Genomic DNA, 20,592 nt, shown 5'->3' with positions numbered 1-20,592 from the left:
AAACTTAACTCTGGGTGGAGTTAAAAGAAGGTGGTGACCGGAGCTTCCTTTCTTCTCCGAAGGTTAGTACATTCGTCCAACAAATACGTGCTGGGTGAAAAGAGACCTAACAACGAAATGCGATGTGTGGCTCTTCATTTAAAAATCCTAAAACCAAACCAGAACACAACAGAAACCAGCTCTAAAGACATTTTTAGGATAACTGGTGGAATCTGAATATAGACTAAATGACAGGTATTATTAATATGTACATGTAATAATAGCAATAATTATGCAGGAAAATGTTCTTTACGAGATGCATGCTAAAGTATTTAGGGGTGATATGTCATGTCTGCAACTTACTGTCAAATGGCCCAGCAAAACCCCAAAACTATACACATATAGGTAAAACCAATATATACATATGTAACTTACATATATAAACTATATTAAGTATATGTGTGTGTATACATATATTTAATGAGTAACCACTAGGTACTGGGCATTAAAAATTGAATCCCACAACCTTCCATGCAGCCTGTGCTATGATAATTCTGTGGACACCACCCATCCAAACCACAGTGCCTACGGCAGAAGGGCCATGTGAGCTCGAAGGAAGGGAGGAGGAATTCCTTGTGAGATTTAAATCTATTTCTAAAAAGAGGGGTAGGGTTTCTGCTGTAAATGTTTGTGTCCCTTCAGATTCCTATGTTGAAATCCTGTGCCCCAAGGTGATGGTAATAGGATGCAGGGGGTTTAGGGTGCTGATCAGGTCATAGGGGCTGAGCCTTTATGAATGGAATTAGTGACATTATTATTATTATTATTTTTTTGAGACGGAGTCTCGCTGTGTCACCCAGGCTGGACTGCAGTGGCCGGATCTCAGCTCACTGCAAGCTCTGCCTCCCGGGTTTACGCCATTCTCCTGCCTCAGCCTCCTGAGTAGCTGGGACTACAGGCGCCCACCACCTCGCCCGGCTAGTTTTTTGTATTTTTTAGTAGAGACGGGGTTTCACCATGTTAGCCAGGATGGTCTTGATCTCCTGACCTTGTGATCTGCCCGTCTCGGCCTCCCAAAGTGCTGGGATTACAGGCTTGAGCCACCGCGCCCGGCCAGTAACCTTATGAGAGCTGGCGGTCCCTTCCTCCATGAGAGGGCACAGTGAGAAGACATCTGTCTGGATGATGTGGTATGGGGCCTCACCAGACACCCAATCTGCCAGTGCCTTGACCTGTCAGTACCTTGACCTTGGACATTTGGGTCTCCAGAACTGTGAGAAATAAATTTCTGTTGCTTATAAGCCCCCCAGTATTGTGTTATGGTAGCCTGAATGGACTAAGTATCTATGGCAAAGAAAAAGAGTACAGTGCACCCTAGAAGGCCCTGTTCCAAGAGGAGCTGCAGGAGATACACGGGTGCCCCTGTTGGGAAGGCTGAGCTGCCTGAGGTCTTGTTCTTGCCTTACTGCAGGAAAAGGGCCTCCGAGGCAGGGAGTGTGTTTATTTAACAAAGGAGGCTAACACATCTCTGGGAAGAGGCTGGCTTGCAAGAACAGCTTAGAGATGGGTTTTCTGGCAAAGGGTCAGCATCTGTAGGGAGGGATGAACATTAGTTTCCAAGGAACATGAGGGAAACTGTTAGACATGGAGAAAGAAACAAGCAAGCCAAGGGGGAACTACGTGGCTCTTCCTGACACATCTCTAAAGCAAGAACTCAGAGACTACAACAAAGCAAGAATTGGAGGTCTTCCCTTGACGGCGTATCTGAGACACCGTGCGCCGAGACAAAAGGAGAAGGTGGGAGGCAGTGTGAAGGGGCGAGGAAAGACAGAGGGGACACAAACAAAGGTGAACCAACTCATACTGCTGCAGGTGAAAGAAAGTGGGGGGAGAATCCTAAGAAAAGGGTGGAAGGGACATTTTCTGAGACTAAAGCAAGAGGGGAAAAAAAGAGCAGCTTCTCCAACGTGACAAACTGTCTAGGGTCCAAGTCCCCCCTCAAAGGGGCTGTGGTAGCAGATGGAGATGAGCAATGGCCACTGGTGGGGCTACTAGACCAGCCGTAATCCAGGTGACAAACTCTGGAACAAGTTCCCTGAGAACATTAAATGCCAACCTCTTTCTGCACCAGGAGGAAATGACTAGGGTGGGCGGTCTTTTGGAGCTATAAAAAGAAATCACATTCAAGCAATCCCACCGAGAAGGGAATTCCTACTCCAGGAAAGATGTAGCTGGCAGAGTACTTAAGAGAAGGCATTCAGGAAAGCTTGAGTTTATGGAACAACCTGGGAAAGGCAACAGTCCCCACGAGGATCTTCAGAAGTTCCCTATTCGGGCAGAAAGTGTTTTTAGGAGGTTAAAAGCACATTTATATATAATTTGCCCAAGCTCAACACATTTTCAACTTGAAATGTTGTTACCGCCCCCTAGAGGTTATGACTTTTGTAGTCCAAATTTGTACTAATCTGTAAACTATAATTAACTCGGATTCGTTATACTAGAAGTATTCTGCAGAAGTCTTTGAAGTCCCGGCCGGGCGCGGTGGCTCAAGCCTGTAATCCCAGCACTTTGGGAGGCCGAGACGGGCGGATCACGAGGTCAGGAGATCGAGACCATCCTGGCTAATACGGTGAAACCCCGTCTCTACTAAAAAATACAAAAAACTAGCCGGGCGAGGTGGCGGGCGCCTGTAGTCCCAGCTACTCGGGAGGCTGAGGCAGGAGAATGGCGGGAACCCGGGAGGCGGAGCTTGCAGTGAGCTGAGATCCGGCCACTGCACTCCAGCCTGGGCGACAGAGCGAGACTCCGTCTCAAAAAAAAAAAAAAAAAAAAAAAAAAAAAAGAAGTCTTTGAAGTCCCTTCCAGTCTCATGATGCTGTAACAGGAAAAGGGTAGTGCTCAGAGTCAGCTGTTTTTCATTGCCAGTGAGGCCGGACTAGGAAGAAATGTCTTAAACAGTAGCCATAAAAACCTAAATTAGGAATGAAAACTTCCAATAATGAATTTTGTTCACTAACAAAGGTTAAAATTTCTTTCCCCTTGCAACTCTGCACACAGGAGAAACAAAACACAAACCCAAGCTTTGGCAATGGTTTAACAAACAATTCTGGAAGTAAGGGTTGAAAACAAATGACCACTGGGAGTCACAGAGTGCTCAAAAATGCCACAGCACCATTTCTTGCTGCTAATCAACTTCCTGTGCTGGCTTCTAGTCCTCTTGAAAGACGTCTCCCAGCGAACCCCTTCCCAGCTGGGGCTTTCTCTCAAGTGTATAAGGCATGGTTCAACCAGGATGCTCCTCCTGGCCCCACACTCACGTGGTCTTCTTCCTTACCCTCAGTCCTGGCTCCTTGGGGACGGCAGGAACCCTCTCTTCCCCACTCAGAGAGCTGACATCTAATTTTCCAGGTTCTTTACAGCGTGGCCTCCTCTGCTTTGGTTTGTCTGAAAAATTCTAGGATGAAAACGGAGACCAACAACATTACAAAACCCGCTATCCCAGATTCTTCTGATGAGGCTGATGCCTTTCAACTGGTTTTGCTATTGTTCTCCTCAATGGCTGTCTGCACAGGAGCTGGCCAGGTTAAACTAAAGGAAATAGCTACCTGGCCTCACCTAGGCTTTCTCTCCTGAAGCACCAGTGTTCCTACAGTAAGCTGGAAAACAGGCTGTGTGGGCCCCCAGCCCTCCAGACTAGAACACATGAGCCAATTCACCAGGCTGCCAGGGCCCTGTTAATCCCTGGCCTTTTCCTCTTGATCGTTTCCTTGGATTCTCTCGTCACTGCTACTTGCCTGGCTGGTTTCGCCTGTCTCTGGAGGGTGCGCATCTGTGAATGTGTTCTCCTCTTCTTGTGTGCTCTCTACATACGTATCTTAATAGTTAGGTGCATCCAGGACAAAGACGGTGGTGGGGTAGGTGAGCAAGTGAGAAGAGAAAAACCAAAAAAGACATCGTGCTCAAGAGTCCTCTCCCAAAAATGTCTAGTCTGAGGGACTTAGGACAAAGGCAGTAAGGTAATTTGAAGGGAATGTCCCAAAGCAGAGTAACCATAAAACTAAGGACAGTCCCCCAACCACCACAAATGGTAACGTATTAACTTGAAAAGAATACAAAGGAACATTTTCACAGGTGGCCAAGTTTATGCAACCTAAAGATTTCTCTATGAGCTTATGATACCGTGTGGCAATGTTTGTGGGGACAGGGGACAAGTTCTGTCCTCTTAGGATTTTGCATGTCTACTTTTTGGCATAGTATTTTGAGATGGGCTATCATTTCTATTACTGGAGAATTTAATCAAAATTTAAACTTAAAAACAAAAGTCCTTTAACATGATGTTGTCAGCTGACAGATTTCTCCCAAATAGCTCCCAACTTTCTGGTTTCCCTCAGCATGCTTTCATCAAAAATAGCAACAAGTCAGCAGGAAGTAAACAGCGATCTCAGGCAGCACCAACAAACACTTACTGCCCCGAAGCTGGGAACTTCTAAGGAGTAGTCAGCCTGCTGCCTCAGCCAATCAAGCAGACTCTTGCTGGGAATGGCTTTCTCGGCTTGGCTGCTGGCTGCCGTGGCTGGCTCGGGAGCCGAGGTGGCAGGCCCTGGCCCCTCAGGGTGTGTGGTGCTCAAGGTGGCCTGCCCTGGGTCTTCATGGACTTCCTGGATGAAGGAAAAACGAGTATGTATAATCACGACAGAATGAAAATTAGTTTCTAAAAAAAGAAAACACGTAAGGTGTTATTTGAATCACTCCATCTATTTCCACCCTGATATTACTCAGCTGGGGCGCCTGAATTAGAACCCTACACATACCACTGACCCACGCACACATAAGCTCTTGCAAGTGATTTGGTGTTCCCTTCACCTGAGCGCTCCTCTCCCGCTCTTGTCCACTTGGTACACTTTAACTCCATCCTGACTGCCGGATTCAGTTTTCCTCCTCTGTCACCACTGCCCACTGTCCCAGGCAGCACTCACTGCTCCAGCTCCTGTCCCCACAGCACTCTGTCCCTAGCTCTCTCACGTAAAGAAAACGCCATACCACAATTTACTCACCCTCTATAGTTTGAATGCCTGTCTTACCTCTGTTTTACTAAAGCCTATAATAGGGTCTGTAACAATGTCAATGCTAAATAAGTGTTTGCATTAATAAATTAAAAAAATACTCTGAAGACAAGAGGGAAAATTTTTATTGGTCATTCCACTGGAATTCTATGATCATTATAGAGAAACTATGGTGTTGCACATCTAAAAAACGTAACGAACTTCTTAAAAGCTTGCAGGATTGAGCAGGGAAAGGACGTGTCACTTCAGCTTCCCAAATTACTTTGGAAGTCTAAGAGGAAGACATAACCCAAGCAATATGGCTTAGCAGTAAAGTTCTCAGCCCCTAGAGAACAAGGTCCTTGGTTTGGTTTCCTGCTTTGTCACTTACTAGCTGGATAATCTGGGGGAAATTATTTAATGCTTTAAAGCCTTATTTTCCTCATCTATAAAATGGGAATAACAAGCCCATCTTCAGAGTGGCTGTGAGGAACAAACAAGATAATCATGTAAAGCCTTGAACATGGTAAGTAGTAGGCACTCAATAAGTACTAGCTATTACTATTCCTTTTAAAATAAGAAAACATAGGCCGGGCGCGGTGGCTCAAGCCTGTAATCCCAGCACTTTGGGAGGCCGAGACGGGTGGATCACGAGGTCAGGAGATCGAGACCATCCTGGCTAACACGGTGAAACCCCGTCTCTACTAAGAAATACAAAAAAAAACTAGCCGGGCGAGGTGGCGGGCGCCTGTAGTCCCAGCTACTCGGGAGGCTGAGGCCGGAGAATGGCGTGAACCCGGGAGGCGGAGCTTGCAGTGAGCTGAGATCCGGCCACTGCACTCTAGCCTGGGCTACAGAGCGAGACTCCGTCTCAAAAAAAAAATAAATAAATAAAATAAGAAAACATAAAATGGATTCTCAAAATCCAGTAAATGGGAAAATCCAAAATACAACATTAAGCATCAAACAAAGCATAAAAGGGATCTCTCTTGGCCAGGTATACGGTTTCTGACCTTTTCTGTTGTTTGCAAATGATTTCCTTTGAGTTTGGAACAAACTGTCTTAGCATGATCTCCGTGAATCTTCAACCCTCCGTGGTAGATGCTGTTGCCCCACTTTATAGAGGAGCAAAGTGAGGCTCAGTTGTAGCCCAATGTCACCCAGTAAGTCAAGCAGAAGAGCCAGGGTCACATTCAGGTAGCCCTGACTCCTGTTCTTTCTCCCATACCCCAGTCTCGGAGAGCCTCACTACCCCGGAGAAAAGCCGCTGCACACTCAACCCTGCCATCTTGCTCTGCCGTGCCGTCAACAGTGGCTCTTCTGAAACCCTGGAGGAGCGGGGTTGTTCCTATTTGAAATGGCAAGACCTCCTGGCTCATTTCTCCAGGCTGTAAGCAGATTAAGCGCCATTAATGAGTTAGTAACTATCTAGTTCTACAGAGGATGGAGGGCATCTTATAATGAGAGAAAAGAAAGCAGGACAACTGAAATAGAGATAAAAGATCCACAAATTATTTTGTGTCTGAGGAAGAAGGATTTGTTTCTCAGTGTAGAAACGTGAATGTTTTTAATCTAATGACCTCGATACCCACCAAGATTCCTGCCTGAAGTGTTTGCTCCTTCAAAAAGATGAGGTCCATCCCTCCTTCAACATGTTTCCGCCTCCCTCTTCGCCTCCTCGTGGCCGCATCATCTCTTCTGAGGTTTCCATTGACAATCTGTCCGGTCACAGGATGGATCAGGCCAGCTTGCAGAATCCCAGACAAGTCCATGCCAAGGGCTCCCTGAAGTGAACTGATAGCCCCAATCTTAGGGGTGCTGGTGCTCACTGGGAAAGGGGATGTGGCTCCTGGGGACCCCTCTGATGAGCAGGAGAGGTCCATAGCTGACTCCCCATGCCAGCCATTGAGGATGATAGGGGTGTGCCCGTGGGTGGCAGAGAACTGCTCCAGGCCCCGAGCCTTTGCATCCCTCTCCACCTCAAACTCATAGGGGCGCCTGTGCTTTTGTTCATCCTTTGTGAATACTGGAGCTAAGAAGCTCTCCTGTGAACACACAAACAGCAAGAGAGGTCTGAATGCCACACAAGTGGCTGCACGCCAGCTCTTTCTCCAGGCCTGATTTCCCTAGGCCTCATATTATTTCCAATCATCTTTTTAGGAGTTCTTCTAACTCGGGCCTCCTCAAACCTGAACAGCTTGTTAAAATGCAGAATCTACTTCAGTGGGTCTGAGGTAGAGCCTGAGAGTCTGCTTTTTAAACAGATTTCCAGGTGCTGCTAAAGTTGCTAGTCCATGAACTACATTTGGTGTTGCAAGATGATAACTCAGGAATGCTCAACTTCAGCTGTGCATCAGAATCATCTGGGAAGTTTAAAACAACCCAGTATCCAGGACACACTCCGGACTGATTAAATCAGAATCATTAGCTTGACAAGGTCCCCAGCTGACTGCAATGTGCAGTTGAGCATGAGAACCAGCATGTTAATAATGTATCTCAAAACTCATCACCCTCACCAAAACGCTCACTCCTGCCTTGATTTCCCTAATTTCTATCAACTTCCATTGTTGGCTCAGTTCTCTAAGGGTCAACCACACTGTTCCATTCATGCTTCCCTTTCCTTATATATTTATTGGTCATGGAATCATCTTTGTCAGTTCCCCCCATCTTTGTATCCACTCCGAGCCAACTTGGGTCTAGAACTTCTCTTTATCAGTTTCCTGCTTGGCCCTCCTAGCCAAGCCGTATACCACTCTAGGTGAGCTGCAAACCCCTGCTTTCATCATGCCTTCTCCTGCTCCAATACTTTTACTAGCTCTCCACTACATACAGGATAAAGTCTAAATTCCCCAATCAACACTAATGGCTTGGCAAAACAAACCCCTATCCACTCAGTAAACATTTGCTGAATGAATGAACTCAACTGAGACGTGGAACATGCCCACCATTCTCTGTTTTGTGGTCACTCCATTCTTGCCAGCTCACCTTCTGAATCTGGGCCGCCAATGCTGCGCCGTTGCTGAAGCTGTGTTCTGCTGCTTCTGGCTCTGAGAGGCTGGTTCGAGAACCAACACTGCTGGTTAACACCGGGGTGGGCAGTGTGCCTGAGGGCTCATACTGCTGGCTGGAGGGCCACTTCCCCTTTAACACCACGTGGCAGATATTATCTAGGCGGTTAATTATCACGCGGTCCTAGAAAAAAGGATAAAGCTCTGATGAATAAGGATCGAGTTACCTAAACTCACAAAATCCTTTGAGATCAAGGGTCAAGCTTTTCACCAGAAGGAGTCGATAAGAAAAGAGCACACTCAAACATACTCACTTTATAAGCCTTAAAATAAAAATCATAGGCCGGGCGCGGTGGCTCAAGCCTGTAATCCCAGCACTTTGGGAGGCCGAGACGGGCGGATCACGAGGTCAGGAGATCGAGACCATCCTGGCTAACACGGTGAAACCCCGTCTCTACTAAAAAATACAAAAAAACTAGCCGGGCGAGGTGGTGGGCGCCTGTAGTCCCAGCTACTTGGGAGGCTGAGGCAGGAGAATGGCGTAAACCCGGGAGGCGGAGCTTGCAGTGAGCTGAGATCCGGTCACTGCACTCCAGCCTGGGCGACAGAGCGAGACTCTGTCTCAAAAAAAAATAAAAAAATAAAAAAAAAAAATAAAAATCATAGTCTGGACAATACAAATGAAAGCCATGGCACTATAAATATGAGGACAATCTGACACCTTCATCTTACAGTCGAATTAGTTAAGTGCGTGTATCTTTAATGTTCAAATGCTACATAACTAACACCTTTTAAAGGTATTAAACATTTCTGAGTTTGTTGTTCAGAACTATTTCTAAAAGGTTTAAAAACAATTCAAAGCTGAGAATGGTTTTGGGGCGGGGTGGGAAATGCAAGCTCTGGGATACCTTTGGCCACTCAGAGAAGGAATAGAGAGTTTTCTCCTGTAGCAGCTGAGCAATAGTGGGAGCTCGAGCCTCCTGTAGCTCATCCCCAATGTCTCCTGCGATGCCCGATGTTGAGCTCTTGCTCTCCTCTTCAGAGTACTTCCCTGGATAATTTGGGAAGAGGTTAAAAAATTACTCAGACACTTAACTGTCGTAGTGAGAAAACAGTGATCTAAGAGATTAGGCTATCCTGATCTTTTCCTTTTTCTTTTTAAATTAGCTTATTCTGTGCTAATTTATTTTAAATGGAATATTAATTATGATATCTTCTATTTCTAGGAGAACCGTATCAGTTAAGCCATAAAAGCAAATCCTGCTCTGGGGCTCCCAAGGCAAATCCTCTAGTGAGCATTTGCATCCACATCCCAACACAAGAGAAAGGAAATTTTTCTTGTGTATCCAAGAGTGAAAGGGGATGACTAATCACAAAGAGGCTTCTCACTCAGTGTAGTGGTTAAGGGAAAGCTGAATATTCTAATACTTTGAGATCTTTGAAGGGACAGTCTATGAAATGGAACAGCAAGAGGGTGATTAATATGAGAAAGAGTGAAAGTCAGGAAGCTTACAACAAATGTCAGACAGACCTGATTCATGTAAAAGATGCCAAGAAACTCAGAACATTTCAATTACCTCACTCATGGAAAGAAATGGACATGCAACTTATTCTTTCAAGCTTCAGTAATGGTGAAAGTTTATCATCAACGTGAATAGATCTTCAAAGATCCACTTACAGGAAATGAACAGACAATGGCAAAACACCTAAGGCAGGAAAAGTTGTTGACCTCTTTCTTGGTTCGACGACAAGGAGCATCCATCCTTTGAAATGTGGATATTTCACTTTTGAATGTGCAACAAGTCTCCTAGGGAAATGCAGCGACCTGACCATGAAAAACAGGGCCTTGCTAGGCCTGGTAGACTCAGGATAAGTCAGACAGACACGGCCCAGGCCCTCAAGGTTCTTACGGCCCTATGAGGGAATACAGCCAGGAAAGCAGTGACAGTAAAAGAGCAACTACAATTACAAGCTGTGGTAAGTGCTATCGAGGGAAAGAAACCAAGTGCCATGATAGGGAACAACAGGGAAGAACCTACTCAAGTAGGTTGTTAGAGTGTCTCTCGGAGGAGGGAAGTCCCATGAAGATGAGGCGGCAACGGGGAAGGGTATTGTGGACATGCTGAGGAACTAAGTGAGGGCCAGGTGAAAAGTACAAAGATGAGGCTAGAGGGGTGGAAATAATCTAGAACATGCTGAGTCCTGTAGGCCAGGATAGAGAATTTGGATTTTATTCTAGATTCAATGGGGGACCACCACTGAAAGGTTTTAAGCAGAGGAGTTGAAAGTTTTTTTTTTAAAAAGCGAAATCATGTGAGAGAGAAAACCTGGAAAAAGCCAGGAGACCTGGGCCCTGACAGGTGTACCAGTTAATTACTGCTCCTTCAGGACTGTAGATTTCTAGTCTCGAAAGCAGAGCTAACCTTCTCTGCCTTACCTGTCCCACACCTCGTATGTGTGGAGGATCCCTTCCAAGGTCTTCAGAAGCACTTTTAAAACCATCAGTGAAGGGACTCCCACCCACACGTGCACATGATGCTCACCAAAGCTTATTAAGGTCACTGCTTCCTCTACTCTGACTTAGCAAGGCTGACGCTGCCATCAAAGGATACCAGTTCAGGAACACAATTTCTCCTCTAAACCGTACCTTGTACTCACTTGACTGCCTGGATTTCCAAGGACCGATAATTTGATTTTTACCCACAACAGGGTTCAAAAAGCAATGTGGGTTTTATAATTCAACACATGGCAGCAATGCTTCGTGGCCTGCCGTGAGGAGAATCAGGCATAGTTGCAGACTGGTTCCTTCTGGGTTGGCTGAGGTTACAATTCTATCAAGCTACTTTCTTTTTTTTTTTTTTTTTGAGACGGAGTCTCGCTCTGTCACCCAGGCTGGAGTGCAGTGGCCGGATCTCAGCTCACTGCAAGCTCCGCCTCCCGGGTTCACGCCATTCTCCTGCCTCAGCCTCCCGAGTAGCTGGGACTACAGGCGCCCGCCGCCACGCCCGGCTAAGTTTTTGTATTTTTAGTAGAGACGGGGTTTCACCGTGTTAGCCAGGATGGTCTCGATCTCCTGATCTCGTGATCCGCCCGTCTCGGCCTCCCAAAGTGCTGGGATTACAGGCTTGAGCCACCGCGCCCGGCCTATCAAGCTACTTTCAATTTGGCGTCTCGGTTTTTATCTCAGCTAGTGTGTAAGTTTTAATTTGCGTTCAGAACTCTTCCCAAGAGTTCTGAATAAAACCAAGGAGTTTAAAAAGAAAAAGCTAGATAACTTGAGGCTGGGTGCAGTGGTTCACGTCTATAATCCCAGCACTTTGGGAGGCTGAGGCAAGTGGATTGCTTGAAGCCAGAAGTTCAAAACCAGCCTGGCCAACATGGTGAAACCCCATCTGTATTAAAAATACAAAAATTAGTCGGACGTGGTGGCACACACCTGTAATCCCAGCTTGGGATGTTGAACCCAGGAGGCAGAGGTTGCAGGAGCTGAGATTGTGCCACTGCACTCCAGACTAGGTGACAGAGCAAGACTGTCTTAAAAAAAAAAAAAAAAAAAAGGCTAGATAATTTGGGGGACTTAGCTTAGCTCCTTTTTCTTTCCCTCTTTAACATAAAATCAGTGCCCCAGAAAGGGATGATGTGTCTGTCCACACGCCTCAGCATCACAGTGGACCAGGCATGAAGGGAGTTGTTTTTGGTTTTTTGTTCACCCTAATAGGCCTTCTTGGATCTGAAAAAAATTAAAACTACAGCTAATAATCATTTGTTGCTGTTGTTCCTCACGATCCCTAATCACTGTATGTCTATTCTTGCAAAGTCCATAGAATCTCAGGGTCACCTAGATTCTTAACATTTTGAAATTCCTTCTAGCTTGAACCCTTATCTAAGATCTCCCTATTTAAAAGGATCAAATCTATTTTCTTTATTGCTGTAAACTTTTTATTTCTTTTGAGTTACTGAAAGGAATCTAAACCAAATGCACCGACCTTAAGTCACACAGTTTTGACAATGACATGAACAAATGGCTTTTTTGCCCACCTTAACAAAGATCAAATTTATTTGTATTTTTGTTCAGTTCCTGAAAAATTAACTGCCCCCATATTAAACTGCAAGTTCCTAACATCCCAAGGCTGTTCCACTTTAGCCAGTTTGAAGCACCTTATCTAGGGGAAGAACAAACTATTTCCCCTTAACACCATACATAGCATCTATTGAATGAAAACACACAAGCCCCTGCCCAAATTATATGGGTGAGGCAGCCAAAGTGCTATGATTGTCTATGATCTTCTTCAATTTTCTACAACATGACCACAGTTACTAAGCTATTTGAATTTTCAGTCCAAGGCCTATGACCTTTGGTGAGGGCAGGCAGGTCTGTTTCAGAAGCTGTAAAAATATGAAGCACTCTCTCGCCCAAAATCCAACCCCCCGTCATGTGTGAACTAGTTTATCCAAAATATGACAAGATCCTACATACTGTACCTTGACTATGGCAGTTTCCATCTCTATCATACTCATCTTTATTCTCAAAATCCATGTCTTCTGCTTTGAGCTCACTTCCTTCGAGAGGATATGTGGGGAAAACTTTTTGCCCCTCTGCACCTTCTTTCCAAGGTTCTTTTAAAAGCTCATGCTTCACTTTAAACGGCTCTGATCCAACAGCAGTGGGTTCACCCTCCATGGCGATAGTACTGGTTTTGCTTTTGAACAGATCTGGGATATAAGCCTTGGGTTCCTCGATTTCAAATTCATCATTCTCAAGGCCATGCATCCACCTCTCCATGTGTTTGCAGTGGCATTGACAGGCTGCTGGAGGCGGGAAAGCCCTCTGTAGTCCAGGAGTCTGGTTTGCCACCTCTAAGCTTCCTTTCTTGGTTTCATCTGCATGGAAGCCTTGGTTCTTTTCCCTTGAGATGTCAATAGTGGGCTCTGTGAGATGCAATACCTCTGGCCTTTCCCCCATGCCTACTGCCATGGCTAAGTTTTCCTCCTCGTTTTCCTCCTCTTCCTCCTCCTCATCACTGTGGTTCTGACTCAAAATCAATTTACTTTCTAAGCTTTTGTTTTCCAATAAATCTATTAATTGCTGATCTGATGACAGGTTTCTTTTGGAGTCACAGACACTAAGACTGCACATATCTACAAACCCACTTTCATTTCCTGGATTCAAGGAAGGGGAAGCTAAACACTTGGCTTCCAGCTGGCTGATGCTTTCGGGTCTCTGTCCTGCCTCACTGAAGCAGAGGTCCTCTTCCTTTGAAATAGACATCAACAAATGTTTTCCATTTTTGATGTTTGCTTGAGCTACTCCTCCTGCTTCTAAGCTACCCATAAAAGTGGGGCCGGAAGCTATTTCTGCCTCATGGCCACCAGGCTGGCAGTTCCCATCTTTGCTTATTGAGATGGTAATAACATCTTTTCTACATTCTGTATTGGTACTTGGGCTCTGCCGAAAAGAGCCTGGTTCTTGGCTGAGCACCTTCTTACCATACATCATGCTCTCTAAGGACTCAGGCAGCAGGCTTTCATCATTGTTGATGGAAATGACATCCTGAACTTTAGAAATAAAGTTTTCACAAGTCACATCAGGCAGGCTGAGATGATCATCTCTGCTTTCTACTTTCACTAGATTCTCAGGTTCATTTTCAAGGGACTCTGAAGTCCTACTCATTTGAGTATATGTAAGAGATTCATATAATTTGGAGTTGGTCTGGTAAAGACAACAGAGATTTCCTGGTGCCTGGGTGTCAGATCTTTTATGCTGGGCATAGTTTCTATAGGCATCCAGGAAGGACAGCTGGGGGTCGTTCATGATGTAACAGTCAGTGCGGTTCAGCCCATGTTTGGCAGTGCCGATGAGCAGGTCTCGATCATGCTTCCCACACTCCCACCAGACTGGGAGGTAGAGGCTGGGCCTGCACAGCTGGAGGCGTTCATGCAGCTGAGGGCACTTAAGCACTTGCTCTCGAACTTTGCGTAACAGTTCAATGCGGTACAGAGTTCTTGCAGCACGTTCCTCAGTGATGGGTTCAACGTAGATGGTGGTATCTGGGGGACCTGGAGAGAAAGGAAAATAAAGCCTATCACTTAAGGTGGCCTCAGACACTTCCGCCCACCTGAGCCCCTGCATCTCTGGCCGTGGAGTTTAGCTCTCTGGCTCCTCAGCATGGCAGCTGTAGGTGTGTGGGCCCTTGCTAAAACAGGAAACTGAAAAAGAATGGAAGGACAGGCCGGGCGCGGTGGCTCAACCCTGTAATCCCAGCACTTTGGGAGGCCGAGGCGGGTGGATCACGAGGTCAGGAGATCGAGACCATCCTGGCTAACATGGTGAAACCCCGTCTCTACTAAAAATACAAAAAATTAGCCGGGCGTGGTGGCGGGCGCCTGTAGTCCCAGCTACTCGGAGGCTGAGGCAGGAGAATGGCGTAAACCTGGGAGGCGGAGCTTGCAGTGAGCCGAGATCGCGCCACTGCACTCCAGCCTGGGTGACACAGCGAGACTCCGTCTCAAAAAAAAAAAAAAAAAAAAAAAAAAAAAGAATGGAAGGACAGACCCAAGGGGTGTGAAAGAAGAGCATAAAAACTCCAGTTCTGAAAATAGTATTAGTTTCCTTTAAATAAGCATGTACTAGGCCAGGCATAGTATAGTAGTAGTTCATGCCTATAATCCCAGCACTTTGAGAGGCAGAGGCTAAGAGGATCGCTTGAGGCCAGGAGTTCAAGACCAGCCCGGACAACAAAGTGACACCCTCTGCCAAGTCTACAAAAAATAAAAAAAATTATCTGGGCATGGTACCATGTGCCCATAGTCTGGCTGTTTGGAAGGCTGAGGCAAGAGGATCTGGGAGATCAGGAGTTTGAGGCTACAGTGAGCTGTGATCACACCACTGTATTCTACACTAGGTACTTTATACATGTTACTTAGTTCTCATGAAAATCCCACCATATCATCATCATGCCTGTCCTGTTTCAAGGATAAGGAAATTGGCTCAGATAAACTACCTTGCTCCAGGTGACAGAACCAGGATTTAAGGTCCAAGGTCCACATCTTTCCAATATATTCAGCTCCCTGGCTTGGATGACACCACTTTAGCCCTGCCACATAGGAGGCAAAGGCTGGGACATCTTGTGCGTGCTGCCATCAGCCCTGAACCCACACTGAGTAGGTTCAATGTTTGCTTTAGCTTTCCTAAAATATTGTCCCATGGTCCAGAGGAACTCCATCTACAACTACGAGGCTAAAGGCAGGCGTTGCAAGTGTCAACCAGGAAGACATTTTTCAAAAGGGTTCTCTATTGGATCAGGGGATATTTAAGTGACAGCCACTTACTTTCTATAGTTACAAGTCGACATGTGAGGAAATACTTAAAGTTATTAAGATTTAATCTAAGGAAGGTGCAAAATTCAGAGTAGGATAAATCTGAACATGACTTAAAAAAAAAACCGTATACTTTGGAGAACGCGGTTAATAGTCTCTCAGTATTTGTGACATTTTAAGCTGAATTTCAACTTTCACTGAAGTTACATCATTTTGGGAGAGAGATTTTATTTTATGAGGTGGATCCAATTAGAAGTCTATGAATTTCTAAAAGCCCACTCATCTTTACCTAAATTCCTCATGTAGACTCTAGTTTTAATAGGTATACCTAAAGTAATTCTGCAATTTGAAAATCAGAATGTTCTTTCCTTGTATCATCTGACAATATACTGATAGTTTTCTCACCGCCATCTTTCCATGTGGGTAGACGACAGACATTCCGGCACATGGCCACGAAACTATAAAAATACTGTTCCAGGCTCTCATCCGACTTCTTGTCCAAACGGGAAATGATGCGGAACTGTGTCCAGTCAAAGGTTTTCTTTTCTTGATCGTAAACAACACCAAAGGAAGACACTGTTCTATAGAAGTCTGCTTGTTCTCTCCTAGTCCACCTTGAGATTTAATCAGAAAGGAAGAGTGAGCTGTTTCTTCGTTTTGAAAGCCAATAACTGCTTATTGAGAACCTACTATGAAAGCCCATAAAGTCAAGAAAGGAGGCAGAGCTGGTTTGTCTCTTTTGTTATTTTTATTTAAGTTAAACTGGGCTGAGAGGCTTATAATGAAAACAGCCTATTATCCTACTCCCAAAGAGGTAATCACTTCCAAATCTTTCAGCTCTTTCTTCTGGTATTTACCTCCCTATGTCTAAACCAGGTGTACACTTGCTATCTCTTGATTCATCAATTTTAGGAATCACCTAGTTAACTTCTGCCTGTAGAAGATGAATATTTTAAAAATACTATATATACTTAAATATCTAGCCTTTTTTTTTTTAACCTGTATGGCAATATAGAAGCAGAGAATCCTGGAGGGATCTTCCAGACCATTAAATTCAACCTCCTCATCTTACTGGTGTCCTGAAGGGAAGTGACTACTTCAGTGACACAACCCCTGCCTCCCCACCTCATACTGCTTTTCTTTGTGGTTTTATGTAGGTAGGTTGTCCATGACAATTATTTTCTCTGGGACACAAAAGTCCTCTAGTCTTTATATCCTATACAAGTAAGTCAATGACTTAAGGGAGGTGGATAATTATATACCACCATAGTCTTTATGTGGGGCTCCTGGGCAGGGTGCTCTCCAATCCAGAGGGAGTCTAGCTAGGCATGGGGGTAACAGGGTGAGGGGTTAGAGAAAGAATGAGAAGCAGAGAAGAAGTGGCTTTGGTTCTTCTCTTTAGAGATGTGTAAGAAGGAAGAAATATATTCCCTGAAGTATCAAATTTCATAAGTCAGGAGTACAGAGAAGAAATTGAATTTGTTATGCAGTCTTTTAATTCACGGGATGTTTCATCAGAAGGACAGAGAGATATGACTCAAGGAATTGCAGCTTCGTTGATACCTTCTGGTGGCACGATTCCTAGCCTATGCTGGCCTTCTGTAAGCCTTTTAGAGCTTAATTCTCAGATGGGCAAGTAACTGCTGGTAATTTATTCCTTCCTTTTGGGCTTGCGTTTTATGGTATTTATTGCCCTGGAAGGCTTGATAAGGATTTAGCTATAAGACAGCTTCAATGTTCCCTTTGTTACTAAAAGAATTAGGGGGTCTGAAAGGGTCTGACACATTCCACTGTGGTGTTTCTTAACCATATCCCCAGACACTGGGGTTTAATTTAGGGAAGAGTGTCAAGTTAGAAAATCACAAAAATCTGGAAACTGTAAAGACAGGGTAGGGTGTTCCTAGACCTCATCAGACTCCTGTCACCATGACACCATCACAACTGAAGGCTGAAGGTAATGAATTCTGGAGATAACCTAACTTCACAAGACAACAGAAATATACTTGCCCTCCAAGCTACCAGCTTCACCTTTTGAAAACGTTACCCAGTGGGTGGCTGAGCATGCCCCTTTGGCCACTGGCTTTTACCTCTTTTGGGCTTCCTTGTTGATGAGGTCCATTTCTGAGGTTCTCCTGAACATCTCCTCCTGAACCCAGTATCCTTGGCTACCTGGTCCCAGAATTTCAGGCCGGCACAGTTCCTTGCGGTTGCAGCGCTGGTAAACAGTGACTAGACGTCTGAGACGAGCTGTGAGGGCGGATGAAACTGGCCAGGGCGATTTGTCTGGGTCGGAGCCATCCTGGGCTTCAAACATCAGTGAGGATATTAGTATTTACAAACAGAACTAAAACAGGAATGACTGTCTTTTGGTTTTGTTTAAATAAAACCAAAGCTGACTCAATAACTTACTCAAAGTAGTTACTGTTTTAATAATTGGCCCAGGAACTAGGCATGGCTGGAAGGGCTGCAATTTTGCCTTAGATACAGCTTATGTTGTGGTCAATTCTGTTATCTCTCAAACACAGAAGTACCTTTTGTGGTGGCAGAAGTGATCTGAGGACTTTGCTCTAAAGCACAGGAATGAGCAGACCCTTTGTTGCCTGGGCTTTCCAATTACCAAAGCTCCTGTCATGTCTGAATTCAGAAAATTCAAAAACCAAACCAAACTAAACCAACCCCCCCAATCTTTCTTTAAAAAAAGAAAATCAATGTCATCACAATTGCTTTTTACCTCTCAGACCCTATTCTAACTTAAGATACTAACATTTACTTCACTTTCAAATTTTAATGCCAGGTAGAGGAAGCTAGAGCCATGTTAAAGCTCCATGTGTGACTCCAGGGGAGTTTGATGAAGGTCAACTTATTTTGCTTTTTAAAAGAGCCTCCTTAAAAAACTACATGTTAATTATATATAAACTCCATGATAACTAACAAACTAGGACCTTACTTTCCTATGCCTTCAGAAGGACATAGTCTCACCTGCCCGGCTGTCATCCTTCTTTTCGCCAAAAATGCCATCACCTCCATCACTGGAACTCTCCTAGGGATAAATAAAGCCATCCGATCAGCAAAACTGCAGCTTGGAAGAAACCAGCTCAGAAAGTCTTGATACGGAAAAAGTAAGCATCACGCATAAGAGATGTCCCCTGCCCACGAACAACTCAGACCAAGGTAGGACCTGATAAAGCTTACTTCTGCACAATCTTAAAAGAGCCAGAAAGCAGTTTATTTAAAATAAGTTTTTTCTTTTTTTTTCCTTTTCCTGGAACCATGTGGAATGCTTCTGCCTGTAAAAAAATCAGCCTGAGCAATGATGAACTGGCACACTCTCTGGCAATTACATTTTACAAGTACTATTTTAGTTGCGAATTTAAATATTTGCCTTACCATCATCACTTGCAATTTAATACTGTCATTTCATTTCATAAAGGTTGTGCCTGCATTTCTGTTCTTTTGCTGTGAAAAAGTGTCATGTTCGTGTTCATTATGGTTAACTTCCTTCACAGCAACAGACACTATTTTCATAAAACACTACCGCTCCAGACATGAAACCTGATGGCGCAAAACCCCAGGAATTTAAAATTAAAATCATGACTTGAGCTCTAAGTGAATCTGGAGTAATATCACAAGCACTGAGCTTGCCCAGTCGGTGTATGTGTCAAACTGCTTTAATGGACTCCTTCACAAACCCTTCTTGGTCTCAGGAATGGAACTTTAAAAACTCCTTATATATATAATTCAGGTGGGAATTTGAGGGGTAAGACAAGTGATCGTGCTATTTTTCAACTGGACTCTAATTTCAACACTAAAACATTATATTTTGACTAGCATCTTTTGACCTGAATGACAGTACAGAACAACCTCAGGATTCAAAACTTTCCTAGAGCACAGGGTCAGAGAGAAGGGTCAGCAAACTGCGGCCTGCAGACTTTCTGTGTGGCCCTCAAGCTAAGAATGGTTCTTACATTTTTAAAGAGTGAAAAAAAGGGAAGGATATGCAACAGAAGCCACATATGGCCTTCTAGTCCAAGGTATTTACTCTCTGGTCCTTTACTTGCTACATCCTGGAATACACAACACGGGAGACCAGTAACCTAGCATGGTAGGAATGCAGACACCCACGACTGCCAACAGTGAAAATTCAAAATGCTCTCTTTGGGCCCCTGATACCACGCAAAGAACAGGAGCCCATTTTCTGAATGAATTTCTCTCTTACGCAGAACAGTGCTAATAGCTAATATTACTGAGAACTATGTGTTAAGCATTGCATAAAACCTTTTACATGGCTCATCTCATTTAGTTATCAGCACTGTCTCATGAGATAGAAACCATTACTATGCTCATTTTACTGATGCAGAGAACAAGTCCTAGAAAAGTTCAGTAACTTGCCCAAGGTCACACATCTGGAAAGTGGCAGAGCTGGGATTCAAATACAGGTAATCTGATTTGAGAACCAACACCTACAACTGTCAAGCTGTCTAAAAAAGGACAAGAGAGTCTTAGATGAAAATTTGTTTTGGAGAGTGAAAACGTATTTATAACAGAAGTGGGGAACACTAGCTAATCTCCTTTGCCTGGGCCAGAATTGTCTCCTGTTATCTAATGTTAATGAAGAGTGAAAACCCAGGGCTGATCTACTGTACCATTTTGACGTGGCAGTTAAATATACCATCTTATCTTACACTACTCTTTAGGCAGTTAAAAAACAACCTACTATGCCTTACATAATTTCCTGCCAGAGAGAACCTTTTAAATATCCCCATGGTATCTGTGAAGATTCTTTGAATGCTGAAATGTGTAAGTGTAGTACTTCCAGCTGAGAAATGTTCTACAGTCTGCACAACACGGGTGGCAGGCCCCAGAGTTGCCATGTTCCTTCTTGCCATGTAGTGGTGGCTGACATGGGCATCATCATACCCCAAGTCCATGAGAGCAGGCTCCCAGCCTGGTGTGAGGCAGGCACACAGCAAATGCTAGCTTCCCTTCCAGTCCACCTAGTAGTTTCTGTTGGTACAGTTAGTTTTTTTTTTTTTTTGAGACGGAGTCTCGCTCTGTTACCCAGGCTGGAGTGCAGTGGCGTGATCTTGGCTCACTGCAAGCTCCGCCTCCCGGGTTCACGCCATTCTCCTGCCTCGGCCTCCCGAGTAGCTGGGACTACAGGCGCCCGCCACAGCGCCTGGCTAATTTTTTGTATTTTTAGTAGAGACGGGGTTTCACCGTGGTCTCCATCTCCTGACCTTGTGATC

General features: G+C 44.7%; 1 protein-coding gene across 1 annotated transcript in view; it reads right to left on the bottom strand.

Moving 5' to 3' along the window:
• CHD6 (chromodomain helicase DNA binding protein 6) overlaps positions 1-20,592 on the bottom strand; it is a 214,427-nt gene that overhangs the window by 7,186 nt on the left and 186,649 nt on the right. The window contains exons 28-36 of the mRNA XM_025399445.1: positions 18,326-18,386; positions 17,434-17,650; positions 15,752-15,960; positions 12,512-14,086; positions 8,938-9,089; positions 8,007-8,213; positions 6,614-7,066; positions 4,446-4,637; positions 3,314-3,433 (exon numbers count right to left, since the gene is read on the bottom strand). Coding sequence (XP_025255230.1) covers positions 3,314-3,433; positions 4,446-4,637; positions 6,614-7,066; positions 8,007-8,213; positions 8,938-9,089; positions 12,512-14,086; positions 15,752-15,960; positions 17,434-17,650; positions 18,326-18,386 — 3,186 coding nt within the window. The remainder of the gene's footprint in view (positions 1-3,313; positions 3,434-4,445; positions 4,638-6,613; positions 7,067-8,006; positions 8,214-8,937; positions 9,090-12,511; positions 14,087-15,751; positions 15,961-17,433; positions 17,651-18,325; positions 18,387-20,592) is intronic.

The sequence above is a fragment of the Theropithecus gelada genome, chromosome 10 (assembly GCF_003255815.1).
Source record: "Theropithecus gelada isolate Dixy chromosome 10, Tgel_1.0, whole genome shotgun sequence".
NCBI classification, from domain to species: Eukaryota; Metazoa; Chordata; class Mammalia; order Primates; family Cercopithecidae; genus Theropithecus; species Theropithecus gelada.
The sequence above is the reverse complement of the archived record's forward strand: the minus strand, read 5'-3'. Positions and strand labels throughout refer to the sequence as shown.